This window comes from Lontra canadensis, unplaced genomic scaffold (genome assembly GCF_010015895.1).
Source record: "Lontra canadensis isolate GAN:19392208 unplaced genomic scaffold, GSC_riverotter_1.0 scaffold1, whole genome shotgun sequence".
In the NCBI taxonomy this organism is placed as follows: domain Eukaryota; kingdom Metazoa; phylum Chordata; class Mammalia; order Carnivora; family Mustelidae; genus Lontra; species Lontra canadensis.
In genome coordinates this window covers 25,477,031-25,496,086 of record NW_022630995.1, presented here as the reverse complement: position 1 = coordinate 25,496,086, position 19,056 = coordinate 25,477,031, and the positions used below count along the sequence as shown (strand labels likewise).

At 39.9% G+C, this 19,056-nt stretch overlaps 1 protein-coding gene across 1 annotated transcript in view; it reads right to left on the bottom strand.

Moving 5' to 3' along the window:
- The window catches only part of LOC116875764 (sec1 family domain-containing protein 2), an 86,045-nt gene extending 67,213 nt beyond the window's left edge, over positions 1-18,832 (bottom strand). Inside the window, exon 1 of the mRNA XM_032871853.1 lies at positions 17,870-18,832. Within this exon, the coding sequence (XP_032727744.1) occupies positions 17,870-18,704 (835 nt within the window). The 5' untranslated portion in view covers positions 18,705-18,832. The remainder of the gene's footprint in view (positions 1-17,869) is intronic.
- Positions 18,833-19,056: the final 224 nt, after the last annotated feature.

Sequence of the window (19,056 nt, the reverse complement as noted above, 5' to 3'; positions counted from 1 at the left end):
GTGCATCTAAGATGACTTCTAGGGGCATCTGGGTGGCTCAGTCATTAAGCGTCTACCTTCAGCTCAGGTCCTGAATCCAGAGTCCCGGGATCACGCCCCCCATTGAGCTCCCTGCTCGGCAGGAAGTCTGCTTTTCCCTCTCCCACTCCCCCTGTGTTCCCTCTCTCACTGTGTTTCTCTCTGTCAAATAAATAAATAAAATCTTTAAGATTACTTCCTATGGTAAAGATGAAAGAATTCATGTGCCACTAGTCAATTATTCATTTGTTAAGCTTGGAAGGAACCACATCTTATTTCTGCTATGTATGGTTTATGGTTGTCTCCTCAGCACTCAGGACTTATGAGCTGCTCTTTAAATACTTGCTGAATGAAAGCCTAATGACTCTAAGTGTCCTGAGACCCAAATGGGGGTCAAAAGTCCCAAAGTGAATTATACTCTTCAGCCTGGAATGGAGATACTGGGATTACCTCATAGCATCATGAATTTCTCTCTCCACCAGTTCCCTTATGACTCACTAAAAAATTTCATAAATATCCACTCATCACTAAAAGAACGTTGGTGCCCAAAGAATAGCTGCTTCAAGTTATTCTTAGTTTTCGACTTAGTTTTTCTTATTTTTTGACACATGGTACGCACAAGTGGTCTATAAATGCTACCATTCTTCCCTAACTTCTTTAGCTCCTAAAGCCTTGCTGCTTTTCACTCCTCCCCCTATGCCAACGTCAGGGGTCCTTCCTAAGTTCAAGTTCATTAAACCCTCTGCAAACTGTTGACTAATCCAGTCCTCCTGAAACTCTCCCAATATGAGAAGTCAAAACATAGCATACTTATTTTTTAGTATGGCTTAAACCTGATAGTTATTTCTGCAGAACCAAAGTATCATTCATATTCTTAAAATATTATATACTAATATCCTAAAAGTTCAAAGGTAGGGCAAAAATTTTTTTGAATTATGGTATATTTATTGTAGCAGTTTTCATATTGTGATTTTCACTTTCTTCTAATTACTTATAGTCTCTAAACACCCTACGATGAACATACATTCTTATTGTAATAAGAATAAAAAACATGTTATACATACACATACACAAATATCCCAACATTTTAACAAGGGTTATCCTTGGATAGTAGGATATTTTGGTTGATATAAACTCTACACAAACTTCATTTTTTCTCAATATTTTCTAGAAGGAGTACATGACACTTACCTAATTAGAAAAATAATTAACATTCTATCAGGAACTGTTTCTAATATTATATCAGAGAATTAACAAAATGCCAAGTTTATATGAATACAATCATTCAACTTCTTAGATTTAGTCAAAAGGATATGTATATCTAACATATTTGATAACGACAGATAAAGCAGATATGAGCTTTCAACTAAGTGTCCTGTTCTTCTAAATACAGTTTCTCCCATCTCTGGCTTTTGAGGGTTCAATATTTATTTTCTAAATTTAATTACTGCCATTTAAATGACTCAAACATAGACTAAGAATTTGGGGCCTCTCAATGTAACAGTAACTTCAGATTCTTTTATGAAATGAATAAAATGCTGAAATTTGTATCACATTTAGATTTCCAGAGAGCTTAATTTTTCCTTTATTACAGAAATTTTAAAATATTATTTGAAAAGCTTAAGATCAGAAGTTAGCCAAAATTGTTATTTTAGCCAACAGCAATGTAATCTAGTATGGTCAGAGAATGGTTTATTTCCCAAGGCCATCTTTTCCAAGGGAGCGTAGGAAAAAGAAATTGGAGACGCGGGTCCTAGTGGTCCCATCCTCCACTAGTTCCTTCTGTAATCTGAGATAACTTCCATAAATGTGGTCCCATTTTACCAAGTTAAAAACTCAGAGTCGGTCAAATGACACCTAAATATCTCTGAACCTCAATATGAAATCCTAAGGCAACTGCTTCAAGGGCTAAACTTGTTTAGTTAACAGCATGAGAAAAGTACCAATCCTGCATTACTTTGTGGATCATATGTGAATGTATATGTAAGTATCATTATCATAAGGCAGGCAACATCTTCACTTGCCTCTTCTCACACAGAATAAAGTGAGAAGCAAGAATTTAGAAGCCCTCATTAATACCATATGTTAACTATAAATTAAAATAAAACTATATATATGTGTGTGTGTGTGTGTGTGTGTGTGTGTATGTGTGTGTATATGGAAAAAAAGGGATATGGGTTAAGATGGCAGAGCAGTAGGGGACCTTGTGATTGCCTTGTCCCTCAAACATACCTAGATAAATATCAAAACATTCCAAACACTAAAAAAATATGTTGTAATGCTGAGAGAACAAACTGAGAACTAGAGGGAGAAAAGAAGCCACAACATAGAAGGTAAGAACTGCAAAAATGTGATTCTGGGGAGAAAAGAATCGTGGGTGCTGTGGAGGGAGGGAGCCTTGATCTCAGAGAGAGAAAGAAAGACAGAGATGGAGAAATAGAAAGCACAGTGCAGGGGATTGCCAAAAGAAACACTTCCCAAAATGACTGACTGGGAAAACTACAGCAGCTGATTATTCCAAGTTTTTACAAGCAGTGGAGCCCAAAGTCTGAAGTTTTAGAAATCCGTGCCACTGCCAGGTGGACCCTTGTGGGTATCACAGTGCTCCTATGGGGAAGGAGGGCAGAAGCCCAGGAGCAGACAGTGTGGTCTGAGGATCCCCAGGATCGCACTGGAAGATACAGTTCCCCTTTTTGGAGTGGATCTGGGAGGGGTGGCAAGGCTTCTCAGCAGACAAAAGAGATGACGGGTGCCAACATCCTGCCTGGTTCATTAGCATAGGAACAGAAACACCTACTGAAAACAGCAAAGCTTGGTGCCGACATTTTGCTGCACTTTATCATAAACTCTGAGCCCCTGTGTGAACATGTGAATGCTTTTTCTGGACCAACTGGCACCAGCTGCAGCACAGCAAGACCCTCCCACAAAGGAACGGCGTGGGTCCATAGCACAGTGGGTCTCTAAAATTTGGAATGTTGAAACCCAGCCGTATGCCTGAGCTAAAACACAGGAGTACTCTGCTGACTAGTAGGGAGACGGCTCAGACACAGGCAGGGTGAAGTCAGGGATCTGAAAGAATATGAGGGCCTGAGTGGAGATTGTTTGCTCTTCTGTGAGGGCTTTCTGAACAGTAGCAGGCATGAACTTCCTGCTCTGGGGATAAAAGAGCTGCGCATCACCATTCCCCCCCGACCCCAACCCATCAGCACTTACAGACCTCATGAGCAACACAGTGCCCCTTCGAGGAGGCTGGAGCCACTCACACCAAGCTCCAGCCCCTGTGCTCTGCAGGTGCATCTTTACCAGGGCAAGTCAGCCTGAGAACCAGCACAGGACACCCTCCCCAGAAGGCCAGCAGAAACCCCTCACACACACCAAGTCCACTGATCACAGAGTGCTACAAAAATTCAGCTCTAATCAGGGATCTAATTAAAACAGATATAAGTAATATGCCTGAACCAGATTTTAAAACACCAATCATAAGTATGGTAACTGGCCTTGAGAAAACCATAGAAGAGACACTAGGGAATCCCTTAGAGATAAAATAAATAAAAACTAGTCAGGCTGAAATGAAAAAATGCTATAACCAAGATGCAAAACTGACTAGATATAATGACAACAAGGATGAATGAAGCAGAGGAATGAATCAGTGATATAGAAGATAAAATTATGGAGTATAATGAAGCTGACAAGAAGAGGGAAAGAAAAAGTACTGGATCATGAACATAGTCTTTGGGAACTCAGCAACTACATTCACATCATAAGAGTCCCAGAAGAAGAAAAGAGGGAAAAGGGGCAGAAGGTTAATTTGAGCAAATTATAGCTGAAAACATCCCTAATCTGCAGAAGGAAACAGACACCAAAGTCCAAGAGGCACAGAGAATTCCCACAAAATTCAACAACAGCCAGCCAACACCAAGACATTTCATATTAAAATTTACAAAATATACAAAATATACAGACAAGAGAAGAATCCTGAAAGCAGCAAGGGAAAAATATCCTTAACCTACAAGAGACTATGAAGCAGACTCACACCAGATCTTTCTTGGCAGGCCAGAAGAGAGTGACACAATATATTCAAATGCACTGAATGGAAAAAAAATGTGCCTCCAATAATACTCTATCCAGCAAGGGTGTCATTCAGAATAGAAGGAAAGACAGAGTTTCCCAGACAAACAAAAACTAAAGGAGTTTGTAACCCTGCAAGAAATATTAAAGGGTAGTCTTTGAGTGGGAAATAAAGACCAAAAGCAACAAAGACTAAAAAAAGGAACAAAGAACATCACCAGAAACATCAACTTTACAGGTAACACAATGGCACTAAATACATATTACCAATAATCACTCTGAATTTAAGTGGACTAATTGCTCCAATCAAAAGACATAGGGTATCAGAATGGATTAAAAAAAAAGACCCATCCATATTCTGCCTACATGAGGCTTATTTTAGACTTAAAGACACCTGCAGATTGTAAGTTAGGAGATGGAGAACCATCTATCATGCTCATGGGCATCAAAAGAAAGCCAGAGTAGCCATACTAATAATATCAGACAAACTAGATTTTGAGCCAAAAACTGTTACAAAAGAGGAAACAGGGCACTGTATCATAATTAAGGGGTCTATCCAACAAGATCTAACAATTGTAAATATTTATACCCCCAATTTGGGAGTGCCCAAATATACAAATCAATAAGTAACAAACATAAAGTAACTCGCTGGTAATAATACAAGAATAGTAAGGGACTTTAACATTCCACTTACAGCAATGAACAGATCATCTAAGCAGAAGATCAAAAGGGAAACATCTGGTCCAGTGCCCTGAATGATGCACTGGACCAGATGGACTTAACAGATACATACAGAACATTCCACCCCAAAGCAGCAGAATACGCATTCTTCTTGAGTGTACATGGAACATGCTCCAGAATAGATCACATGCTGGGTCACAAATCAGGCCTCAACAAGCACAAAAAGACTGAGATAATACCATGCATATTTTTAGACCACAACACTGAGAAACTTGAAGTCAAACACACACACACACAAACACACACACGCACACACACACCACAAAATTTGGAAAGACCACAGTACATGGAGTTAAAGAACATCCTACTAAAGAATGTTTGGTTTTCCAGGATATCAAATAAGAAATTTAAAAATACATACAAGCAGGGATGCCTGGGTGGCTCAGCAAGCCACTGCCTTCGGCTCGGGTCATGATCCCAGCATCCTGGGATCGAGTCCCACATTGGGCTCTTTGCTCGGCTGGGAGCCTGCTTCTCCCTCTGCCACTGCTCTGTCTGCCTGTGCTCGCTCGCTCTCTCTCTCTCTCTCACTTTCTCTCTCTCTGACAAATAAATAAATAAAATCTTAAAAAAAAATACATGCAAGCAAATGAAAATGAAAACATGACAGCCCAAAAGATTTGGGATACAGCAAAGGCAGTCCTAAGAGAGAAGTATACAGCAGTTCAGGCCTACCTCAAGAAGGAAGAAAAGTCTCAAAGACAGAACCTAACCTTACACCTAAAGGAGCTAGAAAAGGAACAACAAATAAAGGCTAAAAGCAGCAACAGAAGAGAAATAATAAAGAGTAGAGCAGAAACAAACAATAGAGAAACAAACAAAAAACAATAGTGAACAGATCAATGAAACCAAGAGATGATTCTTTGGAAGAATTAATAAAATTGATAAACCTCTAGCCAGACTTACCATAAAGAAAAGAGAAAGAACCCCCCCAAAAAAAAATAAATAAATAAAACCATGAATGAAAGAGGAGAGATCACAACCAACAGCACAGAAATACAAACAATTATAGGAGTATATTATGAATAATTATCTACCAACAAATAATCTCAGCAACCTGAAAGAAATAGATAAGTTCCCAGAAACATACAAACTGCCAAAACTGAAACAGGAAGGAATAGATAATTCGAACAGACCCATAAACAGCAAAGAATTGTATCAGTCAAAAATCTTCCAATAAACAAAAGTGTAGGGCCAGATGGCTTCCCATGGGAATCCTATCAGACATTTAAAGAAGAGTTAATACCTATTCTTCTCAAACTGTTCCAAAAAACAGAAATGGAAGAAAAACTTCCAAACACATACTGTGAGGCCAGCATTACCTTGATTCCAAAACCAGACAAAGGCCCCACTAAACAGGACAATTACAGGCCAATATCCCTATTGAACAAGGATATAAAAATTCTCAACAACATAGTAGCAAATCAAGTCCAACAGTACATTAAAAGATTTATTCAACATGATCAAGTGGGATTTATTCCTGGGTTGCAGGGGTGGTTCAATATCTACAAATCAATCAACATGATATACCACATTAATAAAAGAAAGGAAAAGAACCATATGATCCTCTTAATAGATGCAGGAAAAGCATCTAACAAAATACAGCATCCATTCTTGATAAAAACCCTCAACAAATAGGGACAGAAAGAACTTACCTCAACATCATAAAGACCATATACAAAAGACCCACAGCCAATATCCTCCTCAATGGGGAAAAACTAAGAGGTTTCTCTCTACAGTCAGGAATAAGACAGGGATGACCATTCTCACCACTGTTACTTAACATAGTACTGGAAGTTCTAGCCTCACCAGTCAGACAACAAAAAGAAATAAACAGCATCCAAATCGGCAAGGAAGAAGTGAAACTTCACTATTTGCAGATGACATAATACTCTATGGAGAAAACCCAAAAGACTTTACTAAAAAAATGCTAAACTTAGTACATGAATTCAGCAAAGTTGCAGAATACAAAATCAATGTACAGAAACCTGCTGCATTTCTACATACCAATAATAAAACACCAGAAAGAGAAATCAAGGAACCAATCCCATTTACAATTGCACCAAAATCCATAAGATATCCAGGAATAAACCTAACCAAAGAGGTAAGGGGCACCTGGGTGGCTCAGTCTGTTGAATGTCTGCCTTCGGCTGGGGTTATGATCCTAGGGTCCTGGGATCAAGCCCTACATCAGACTCCTTGCTCAGCAGGGAGCCTGCTTCCCCATCCTCTCTGCTGCTCCCCCTGCTTGTGCTCTCTTGTTCTCCCTCTCTCAAATAAATAAACAAAATCTTTTTTTAAAAAAGAAGTAAAAGATACTCTGAAAACTACAGAACACTTATGAAAGAAGTTGAGGAAGACACAAAGAAATGGAAAAACATTCCATGCTCATAGATTGGAAGAACAAATACTGTTAAAATGTCTATACTACCCAAAGCAATCTACATATTTATTGCAATATGTATCAAAATATAATCAGTATTTTTCACAGACCTAGAACAAACCTAAAATTTATATGGAACCACAAAAGACCCCAAATAGCCAAAGTATGTTGAAAAAGAAAAACAAAGCTGGAGACACCAAATTCTGGCCTTCAAATGGTAGTCATCAAGACAATATGATACTGGCACAAAAACAGACACATAGGTCAATGGAACAGAACAGAAAACCCAGAAATGGACCCACAACTCTATGGTCAACTGATCTTCAACAAAGCAGGAAAGAAAATCCAATGGAGAAGGACAGTTTCTTCAAGAAATGTTTAGGAAGACTGGACAGGGACATGCAAAAGAATATAACTAGACCACTTTCTTACACCATACACAAAAATAAATTCAAAATGGATGAAAGACCTAAATGTGAGACATTAATCCATCAAAATCCTAGAGAAGGGGTACCTGAGTGGCTTAGTCAATTCATCTGACTCCTGATTTCCACTCAGGTCATAATCTCAGGGTCCTGAGATCAAGTCCCATGTTGGGCTCTGTGCTAAGCATGGAGCCTGCTTAAGATTCTCTCTCTCTCTCCCTCTACCCTTCCCCATTGCTTGCATGTGCAAACTCACTCTCTCTCTCTCAAAAGAAAAAAAAAATTCTAGAGGAGAACACAGACAGCAACCTCTTTGATCTCGGCCATACAAATTCTTACTAGGATTATTGTGATTTCGACAAAATAAAATGCTTCTGCACAGGGAAGGAAACAATCAGCAAATCTAAAAGGCAACCTATGGAATGGGAGAAGATATCTGAAAATGACATATCTGAGAAATGGTTAAAATCCAAAATCTATAAAGAACTTATCAAACTCAACACCGAAAAAATAATCCAGTTAAGAAATGGTCATAGGACATGAACAGACACTTTTTCCAAAGAAGACTTACAGTTGGCTAACAGACACTTGAAAAGATGCTCAACATCACTCATCATCAGGGACATACAGGTCAAAACCATGGTGAGATATCACCTCAGACCTGTCAAAATGGCTAGAATTAATAATACAGGAAACAACAGGAGTTGGTGAGGATGTGGAAGAAGGGGAACCATCTTACACTGTTGGCAGGAATGCAATCCGGTACAGCCACTCTGGAAAACGATATGAAGTTTCCTCAAAAGGTAAAAACAGAATGACCCCACAATCCAGCAACTGTACTACTAGGTATTTACCCAAAGGATACAAAAATACAGATTCAAAGTGGCACATGTACCCCAATGTTTATAGCAGCATTATCAAAAATAGCCAAATTAGGGGAAAAGCTGAAATATCCAGTGACAGATGAATGGATAAAGAAAACGTGGTTTCTATATACAGTGGAATATTACTCAGCCATCAAAAAGAATGAAATCTTGCCATTTGCAATGATGTGGATGGAGCTACAGTGTATCACACTACGTGAAATAAGTCAGCCAGAGAAAGACAAATACCATAAGATTTCACTCATACACAGAATTTAAAAAACAAACAGTTGAATTTAGATGAAGGGAAAAAGAGGAGAGAAGAGGGAAGAAAACCATAAGAGACTCAACTATGGACAATAAACTGAAGGTTGATGGAGGGAAGGAGGGAGAGGATGGGGTAAATGGATCATAGGGATCAAGGGCACTTGTTGCAATGACCACTGGGAATTATATATAAGTGACAAACCACCAAATTCTACACCTGAAGCCGATTTAACCATATATGGCCACTAACTAGAATTTAAATAAAAACTTGAAAAGAGGGGCACCCTGGTGGCTCAGTCAGTTAAGCATGGGCCTTCCACTCAGGTCATGATCCCAGAATCCTGGGATAGAGCCCCCAGTCAGGTTCTCCGCTCAGTGGGGAGTCTGCTTCTCCCTCTGTACTCTCTTCCTCTCTCTCTCTCTCACTCTCTCAAGTAAGTAAATAAAATCTTTTTTAAAAAAACTTGTAAAGACAAAAGAATGTAGGAGCCCTCACAAGAGCTTAGTCACACTGTAGTATGGCTAAAAAGACAGAAATGCAACTATAGCATTCTCTACATTTCTAGATTTCTACAGTATTTTGGGGTTGTGCATATTCTCTTTGCATTGACAAAGAGCTACTGGACTCCTAGAATTAGTATATTCAAAATGTCACTTCCTTTCTGATTCCCCATTATTCCTTCTCAAGTATCTGTGACTGTCTTTCACTAGCTTGAGATGTTTCAATATTTGATTATATTTCTATCTTGTAAGAACAGGATATTTATTATTCCTAATGTTCCCTTCTAAGTAGATGGACAACAATTAGTATAGCACTCCTGAAATTGCTTACCTCCTTCAATCAATCACTTCTTCCCTGGACTATCAGCTTCTTCTCTACTTATTTTTCCTAAAATAGATTCTGCCGTTGGGAAGAGGGAAAAAGACTTGCTCTGGTTCAGTCTTCCTGCTGTGTGGGTAAACCTTTCAACTCCAGGATTCGGTATTAGGAAGCTCACTTGTCCATAGATGTAAGCCACATTCCTTAATGTTCACTGTATCCATAATATATCAAGTATTTTGGCCTCCACCTGACAAATCTTTTTTTAATCTCATATTCAATTGATTCAGACTCTGGATGGGGAAGGGAGTGTTAGTTATTAGATCTCTAACACTACTCTTACTAGTACTATTAACACTACTATTTCTAAAACCACCTATGGCTGCCTCACATCAGTTAAATCTAGTACAAAGGGTGTATATCAGATATCGCATACTAGACAAATGCCTTCTTAAGAATGCCATTTACCAGGTAGGACTATGCAGGGGGTGGGGGGGGGCCCTGGGGTAGAATAATCATAAGACACTAAATACATGAGTTTACTCAATAAAAACCTTTTCCTACACAGAAATTTTAGATAAGAGAACCACATAACATTCATTATATTGCTCCTAACTTGAATCTACTCCTACCTTCCCCATCACAGGGCATAGATTCTGAAATTGCCCAAGGTAGAAAACTTGGCATGTCTTCTCTTAACCTCTTAACCCTCTACCATTATACCAGTTAATTCTCTCACATAAGTACTCAACTACTCCTTTCTTCATTCTTTCTATTATCGACTCAATTTAAACTCTATCATTTCTCACTTAGATATTACAGTAGCCTTCTGATCAATCTTCACAAAGTCTTGATTGGGGGTGTTCGTTTCACAGCTGTATGTTGTTTGACAAAAGTATGCACTAAAAATGATGGATATTACTGTATGTAAATTATGCTTTAATAAACTGGACTAGAGGGAACAAAAGCAAGCAAAACTACAACAACAACAACAACAACAAAAATCCATCCCGCCAGAGTCTGACTCACTTCTCGGTTCCCACTTTGGAATCAATAACATCTATGCACCACACTGTCCACCAGAGAACTCATTCAACAGGAAATGTGTTCATGTACTTTGCCTGCCTAAAAATTTGTTAAGACTCCTCACTAAGCATGAAATTCAAGGCTTTTGGAACATGGCCCCAACCTCCTTCCTCATCATCCCCATCAGGCTTCCTCTTCTCTTACCACTCCTTCATGCAACCCAACCCTCATTCATGGTAAGTCCTAATAAAAAAATGATCCAGGGGTGCCTGGGTAGCTCAGTTGGTTAAGCAACTGCCTTTGGCTCAGGACATGATCCTAGACTCCAGGATCAGGTCCCACATCAGGCTCCCTGCTCAGCAGGGAGCCTGCTACTCCTTCTGACCCTTCTCCTTCTCATGCTCTCTCTCTCTCACACACACTCTCTATCAAATAAATAAAATAAAATCTTTTTTAAAAAATGATCTAAAAAGAATTCTCAGAACAACCTATGCTCTTTCTTACATCTTTGCACATTTGGGGAGCTTTAAAAAGAATTCTGATTCTAGCATCTGCCCGGACCCATTTTTAAGAATCAGACTTTCTGGGATGGTTCTAATGTGAAGCCAGGTTGAGAACCACTGGTCTAGAAATGGCCACCCTTTAAAGGAGAATTTTGTACCTAAACCCTACGAGGGCACATATCATTTGCTATGCTTTGTGCTTCTTCATTTGAATCTGAGTTCCTCATGGACAAGAGCCTTGACTGCTCTTTCCATCAGCACTTCTCACATGTTATTGAACACGCAAATCACCTAAAATACAGATTCTGATCCATAAGTCTGTGGTGAGGCCTGAGACTCTGTATTTTTAATCAGCTTCAGCTGAGCTAACACTTCCAGTCCCCAGGACATACTGAGTAGTGAGGTTTTATGTCACTATCACCTAGCACAGAACCTGCACATCAAAGTTGCTCAAAAAACATTTATGAAATCGATAGGTATCATCCATACAATTCTTCACACTTTCCTAAGTAACCAAAATTGTAGTGATCTTATAGGATCAGATGGGAGGAATCTCACTTATTCTGCTTTTTTTTTCCTCTGGGTATGACAGAATATAGTCCCTGACAAATGGTTCACTCTAACCAACTCTCATTTCCTTTAGTGGCAGGTAAGAGGTCATGTAAGAGAATTCTTGTGGGTTAAATGTATGGTAAATCATTCTCATATTTATGCTCTTAGTCTTATACTTAGGGAGAAAACATATATTTGAAGCAATAAAACTTAAGTAATTTTATTTTTTTATTATGTTATGTTAGTCACCATACAGTACTTCGTTAGTTTTTGATGTAGTGTTCCATGATTCATTGTTTGTATATAACACCCAGTGCTTATTGCAATATGAGCCCTCCTTAATACCCATCACCAGGCTCAGCCATCCCCCACTCCCCTCCCCTCTGAAAGTTGGCTTCCAGAGTCCAGTTTCTCATGGTTCATCTCCTGCTCTGATTCCCCCATCTTCATTTTTCCCTTTCTTCTCCTAATGTCCTCTATGCTATTCCTTATGTTCCACACATAAGTGAAACCCTATGATAATTTTAATTTTAAATGCATGTCATTAATTAATAAAAGTAAGAAACATTTCCCAGTGCCCATTACATACCAGGCAGTGTTTTAGAAGCTAGATGTGTTAACTTACGTTACCCCCTCAACAACCCTGTGAATGGGTATCTTGATTTTCACAGGTTGGGAAACTGATTTAAAGCAGTTACTTGACCAAGGACTTACGACTAGAAAGGGGCAGAGCTAAGCCTCCCATAACTAACCACTTGTACCTATTATACAACCTAGATCGTAGTAGCAGCTACTATCAGTATCTACCTCAATCCCCTCACTCCGTCCATGTATGATCCCATATAACATAAGTCTGATCATGTTACATCACAGCTCCAGACTCCCCAAGCTGCCTATCATACTTTGGCTTTTACATAAGTTCTTACTTGGCCCTACAGTGCACTGCCTCTGCCTATCTCTCTAACTTCATCTCCTCCCGGGGCAAGCTGAAGGGACCCAAGACAACTATACGGCCTGCTTCCTCTTTTTTTTCCATCTCTGCTCAAATGTCACATCCACAGAAAGGCCTTCACCAACTATGCTATCCAAAATGGAAACCCTATCACTTCTTAATCTTACCCACTGTATTAGTTATATGTTGAATGAATGAAGGAATGAAGGATGATTTCATATCCTTAAAACAGCACTTGAAGGTCACTATTTTACCCTGTTCACAAATGAGCAAATCCTCAAAAGGCTCAACGAAGATTAAACAACAACTAAGGTACTAAGCTAGGACTTGAAATTATTATACTGGCCTGGATCTAACACCAGCCATCTAATAAGAGTCTTAAAGGGCTTCTAAATCATGTCTCACACTTAATGTTTACTTGAAACAGTATCCACTGAACTCTAAAATGAAGATATTAGTTAATTACTTTGTATTTTGTGGAAAATCAGATTGGGGGAAGAATAAGTCATTTTTCTGAACACTACAGCAGCAGCAGGGCCCAACTACTGTGTTTAGTCTGTGAAGCTGCTAGCTTCTGGACACCCTACCAGCAGCATCTGTGCTATTTAAGACAAGGCTTCTCAAACATTTCTCGGTAGTAATTTATATAAGATGGGTTCTGAGCATAAGCTCTGGAGTACTCTGCCAAGGTTCAAATCCTAACTGCCACTTACTAGCTGCGTGATCTTGGGCAAGTTACTTAACTCCTCAATTTATCTGTTTCCTCATGTAAAATGGGGATAATTATAATACTTCAAAGAACAACTGTGAAAATTAAAAGAGCTTAGATAGGTAGAGTACTGAGAAAAGTAACATGCTCTCAAACATTTAGTATTAGTAGTCTCAAATTTCAATACTTTAACAAATAATATAAACATCTTAAAGCAAATATAAATGCATCAGTGTATCATAATCCCAGGAATAGGAGTGAACCTTTGTATTGGAAGTCAATCTTTTTTCTTATTAACATATAATGTATTATTTGTCCTGGGGTACAGGTCTGTGAATCATCGGCTTACACATTTCACAGCACACTTTAATTGACTTGATTTAACTTAAAAGTTTACACAGAACTAAAATTCAGAAGAACTGAACCAGAAGAAATTTATTTCCCAGAGTTACTGCCGCCTCCTACCTTTTTATTTTGGACTTCACGCACTCTAGTCAATCCTAAGAGCCAAAAGAGAATGGAAAGGAAACCAGACTCAAACCTTTCAGAGATTCATAAATCACAACTAACTTTTAATTCTCTCCTGAAACAAATCAGAAGCCATAACAGTCCATAGAATGTTGTACTTAAATCCCCTATGCAAACATGCCTAACGTACTCTGTCTGCAGAGAGAGAAGCTTCTGGGTGGTCTACACATGGTAAAAGTAAGCCACAGACATCAGCAACCATTTACTTCTCAAATAATTACAACAAACTTTCTATGTTTTTAAGTGCTGAGAGCTTATCAACTGCTTCAGGAGAGCAAGGAAATTGTCTATCTTGTTTCCCTAGATCTGAAACAATACTTGGCACACAGCGAGCCTTCAATAAATGTTTGCTGAAAAAAATAAACCAAATATTAGACAAATTAATATTACTTCCTGCAAAGATGATGACAAAAAGATGAGAAAGAAGCTTATCTATACTGTAGGAGGATGTTAAGAATGTTGGATATTTATGAATTGTTGGAGGTTATTTTTCATAGTGCTAATTTTACATCTAAGAAGATATATCAGCATATAAATCTTCTAATGGTAAATTATCAAGGATGTATCCAAAATATTTAACAACTAATAATAAACTAAATAAAATAATGTGTTTATGGATATTCACACCTAAATCAAAACCTAAAAATGTATTTCTTTCTGATCTCTATATTAAAACTGCTGTCAAGTTGAAATTCAGACCATTCAAATCATTCCAATAATTTCCAAATCAGCTTTTCATTTTTAGAAATTGGTGGTGTAATTTTTTGTATGCTGCAGTTATCACCAGCTAAACAATGCACCAATCTAAGTCACAGTTTGAGGTAAGAATCTACACCAATGGGGCGCCTGGATGGCTTAGATGTTAAGCATCTGCCTTTAGCTGAGGTCATCATCCCAGGGCCCAGGGATCGAGCCCCACATCAGCCTCCCTGCTCGATTGGAAGCCTGCTTCTCTCTCTCCCACCCCCCGCCCCTGCTTGTGTTCTCTCTCTCGCTGTGTCTCTCTCTATCAAATAAATAAATAAAATCTTAAAAAAAAAAAAAAGAGAGAGAGAATCCACACCAAACTCTTGTAACAGTTCCTCCATTAAATTCATTGTTATGACTCGCCAGCTCCTTATGCTTGTTACATTCAAGACAGATCAGAAAAAAAATTGAGCATGGTGATCAGGTATGTTCCTGGACACCAGAATCTGGACCAAGGACAGAGAGCACCCATGACCACAATTAAGGCCACCAAACCACCTACCTACCACCTGATTCAGTTTGGGGCCACATTGGAGAAAAGGGCAAGTGCTGCATCTCCACAACTATCACGACCCACCCTCGCTGCCTCAGTACCCTCAGCAGCTCAGCTGTGTCCACCCTAGTACTCTCCGGGGCCCTAGTACTCTTCTCCACCAGGCAACAGTATTGGGTGACTTGTAGTCCCAAGAAAGAGGAGTTCTTTTTACTCACTAATACAGAAGAATTTAAATGTTTGAAAAACAGGCTTTACAATACAGCTATGTACGAACTGAACACCAGCCCTGAATATTTCCAACATGGGATGATAATACCACGTTGAAACATCTTTGACATAAATGAATTATTAATCTTTTCATCTTGAAGATAGTTTGAGTGGTTATTCAAAAGGTATCCATTAAAAAGACTTCAATTTATATGATACTAGGACCACAGGAACAAACTAATCCCAATTAGGGTTACAGAGTAGCTAAAGAAGGTGGTCAGGGAAGGCTGGTCTGAGAAGCAGAAATCTGAGCAGAGATTCAAAGGAAGTGAACAAGAAAGCCATAGAGAAAGTTGAAGGAAGAACATTCCAAGGTGAGCTGCAGAAAAACTCCAAAGGCTCAGAGGCTGGGACATATAGGCGTGTTGAGGGACGGCCAGGTGGGTAGCGTGGTGGGAAAGTAATGTGTGAGGCGAGATCAGTGGGAGACAAGGTAGGAAAGCTACACACAGGCAGGTCACGTATGGCCTTGAAAACAATGGTAAGGAATCTGGATTTGATAGTAGGCGTGATGGAAGGCTGTGGGAGGGCTGTGAGCGAACAAATGACATGTCAGATTTACATTCTGACGGGGTTACAGAAGAAACTGTGTATCTGTATATCTTTTTTGCATCTTTTAATATTATTTTTTTTAACTCTTTGCATCCTCTACTCTGCTGTGTCAGATGCTGCTTTGAGCCTGAGCAAAATGAATCCTGCTAACTGAATACTGGACTTGGCAATATGATGGTCATTCATGATCTTGACAGAGGAAATTGCTGGGAAGTACTGCAGAGGGGAAATCCTAACTGAAGTGGGGCAGGGGGAAAATTGGAGCAGATGATGGCAGAGACAGCAAATATGGACAACTCTTTCAAGTTTGCTATAAAATGGAGCAAAAAATAAAACAAGCTGGAGGAGCATGAGGTGTTAAGGAAGGAGATGTTACATTCCGTTGTATGCTGACCAGGAAAATCCAGTAAAAAAGATTTTTTTCAAATGATGATCTAGGAACAGGGGAGGGTATATGACAGAGGTAAATCTGTGAGAGAAGTGAAAAGGGCAAGGACCTAGTCTGCAAAGGTGAAGAAGCTGGCATTAGATATAGCAGGGACTGTATATCCCTTTTTAATACAAAGCAAGGAAAGAAAAAGTGTGGGTACAGATGTACAAAGGCTGGTAATTCAGTGATGGGAAGATAGGAAAGTTTTCTGATGACTTATACTTTCAAGAGTCATATACAAAGAAGTCATGCCTAAGACTTTAGAGAGCTGTTACCATGATGCTGGAGGACCCGGACATTAATGTCTGCCTAACTGAAGTCAACAGGGCACAACACTATGTGACCTTGATTAATTATTAAACAATATCATATTTGGAAAATAAAGTAGAAGTATATAAAAATAGAAGTATAAGCAGTATATACCACACACTCAAAAATTCAGCAAGCATAAACTACTCAAGTGATCTTTAATCCTCCAAGAGTTCTGGGATGTTACAATTTTTACTTATACCTAATCACAATGACAGACTAGACACCTGTTTCTCCAGTCACATAATTAAGCTTACATCACAGTATTACCACTTACCTTACTTTCTATTTTATGATCTGAAAATTAATATATAAGTTCAAAAACTCAAATAGAGCTATGTGGTTTTTATAACTTCATTCTATTTTTTTCCCTGACCTACTAAAGGGAGTGATTACCTATGTCAGTTTCCTGATCATTCTCCCTGAATTTAGGTGTGGCCGGGCTATACTCCTAGCAGCATTATATCTACCTAATTAGAGAACAATAAAATTGACCTTTGAAAATACACACATGTCACTATCAGAAAGTGTTTTTTCTTCATCTATCTTAAGGGTTATGTTTGTTCTCTATGCATATAAATGATACATTATTAAAATTTGAGATGATCTACCTAACCTTAAATAGAATAACAGCTAAGAATAAATCAATGAACCCTCGAAAATATTTTCTACAATAGTATTTAATCTCAGTTTTTGGTAATACTTCAAGTTTATTTATTAACCTCATTTATAGAAGCCTAAAACTAAACTGTCTAATGATACTTATCTAATGATAATTTCATGTATTGTTGTACAGTTTTTCTTCCACTGGTTCATATGTCAACACCTCTCCAACAAATTAGAGCCCCCTTATGAAGGATTACTGTGAATACTGTCATCTGCACATTTCTAAAAATTTCCCAGGTGTACAGTTCTCTTCAGCGTCAGCATAATTTCTCCAATACCTTTGGCTAGATGTAGTTGTTTAACAAAACAGTGCATGTTCAAGATGGATTTACCCAGTACAGCATTTAACGAATTGACTCTAATTGCAAATTTGCTTGTCTGTATTCCCTCTAGATAACAAACTCTGTGAGATCAGGGACTGTGTCCATCTAACTCATCTCTGTATCCTCAACTTTGCATAGTTAGTGTCAATAAAATAAATGCTGAATCAGTAAAAGTCCCAGAACCCTGGAGAGTGGTTAGGAAAACCCATAGCAATCTCACTTACCCGTTAGATCCAGAGTTCTGTCCACAAAGACCACGGATGCCCTGCCTGCGGCAGTCTTTCTCCTGTTCTTGGCAGGGCCATAATTAGCCATATCTGCAGCGATGATACGACTGAGGGAACCTACAGCAAAACACTCCTCCCGCACCCCTAAATGCTCACACAAAGAACTGAGGCCTGACACCAGGCACCTGATCTGCAGAAGCAGCTCAGGAGGCAGGACGGTGGCATCCACCTCACTCAGGCTTCCTAGCCTCCTCTTGTCTGGTCGGGCACTGTTAAGGAGATGCACATCCTGGGGTAGCAATGGAAAAAGGGAAGCAAAGGCTGGAGTCAAGGCAAGGTGGGGAGCAACAGGTGCGAGCAACAACGGGACGTGCAGCACCTCGGCGGTATAGTTCATATTGCCCATCCACTCGCACAGTTTCTCCTCCAGTTGCTCGAACACCGGCTGCCCTTCCAGCTCCGCCGCTGCAGCCGCCGGCACATGATTAGCGGTGAGGTGGACAGCGTGGTTCACCGCTGTGACCACCACACAATACTGGAAGTGACTGCGGCAGATGATATCCCGCAGGGTCTCCACGGTCCGGCCTTTCAGCAGGCAGCTCAGCACAAACACCGCTTTAGGCTGCTCGGCTCCACCACCGACAGCTGCGGGCTCGAACTCCCGCAGGTGACACGCAGGACCTCCCACCGCCTCCAGAAGCCGCGTGGAGCCGCAGCCCCAGTGCAGGCTCTCCGCGCAGGGGGCGTCTAGATAGACCAGAGCCCGTTTCACTTTGGCCAGCACCTGCTCCCAGCCTTGCTGGGTAAAGGAGAGCACTCCCGGGGCGCTCATGATTGGGGGTTCGCAGACTCGGGGCACTCGAGTACAGGAACTTCTTTTAGAACTCACAGCTTCCGGGAATTGGGTTCCTTGACGCTTTGACAGTCAACACAGTACACGTGGTGCTGCCTCTGATTTGTCCCGTGTCGGCAGCGCATATTGATGACGTAGACAGAGCGTGATTGGCTAGGGAGGAGAACCGCGGAAGGACTGTGGGGCTGGGAAGAAGTGGGCGGGGCTCCGGGCTCCTGGCTGAGAGGCAAGGTCTGTGAATAGCGCGTGCGCGCGTGCGCGCGCGTGTGTGTGTGCGTGCGTGTGTGTGTGTTTTCCTCTTCCTGTGCTCGGATTATCTTTCCCTGCATCT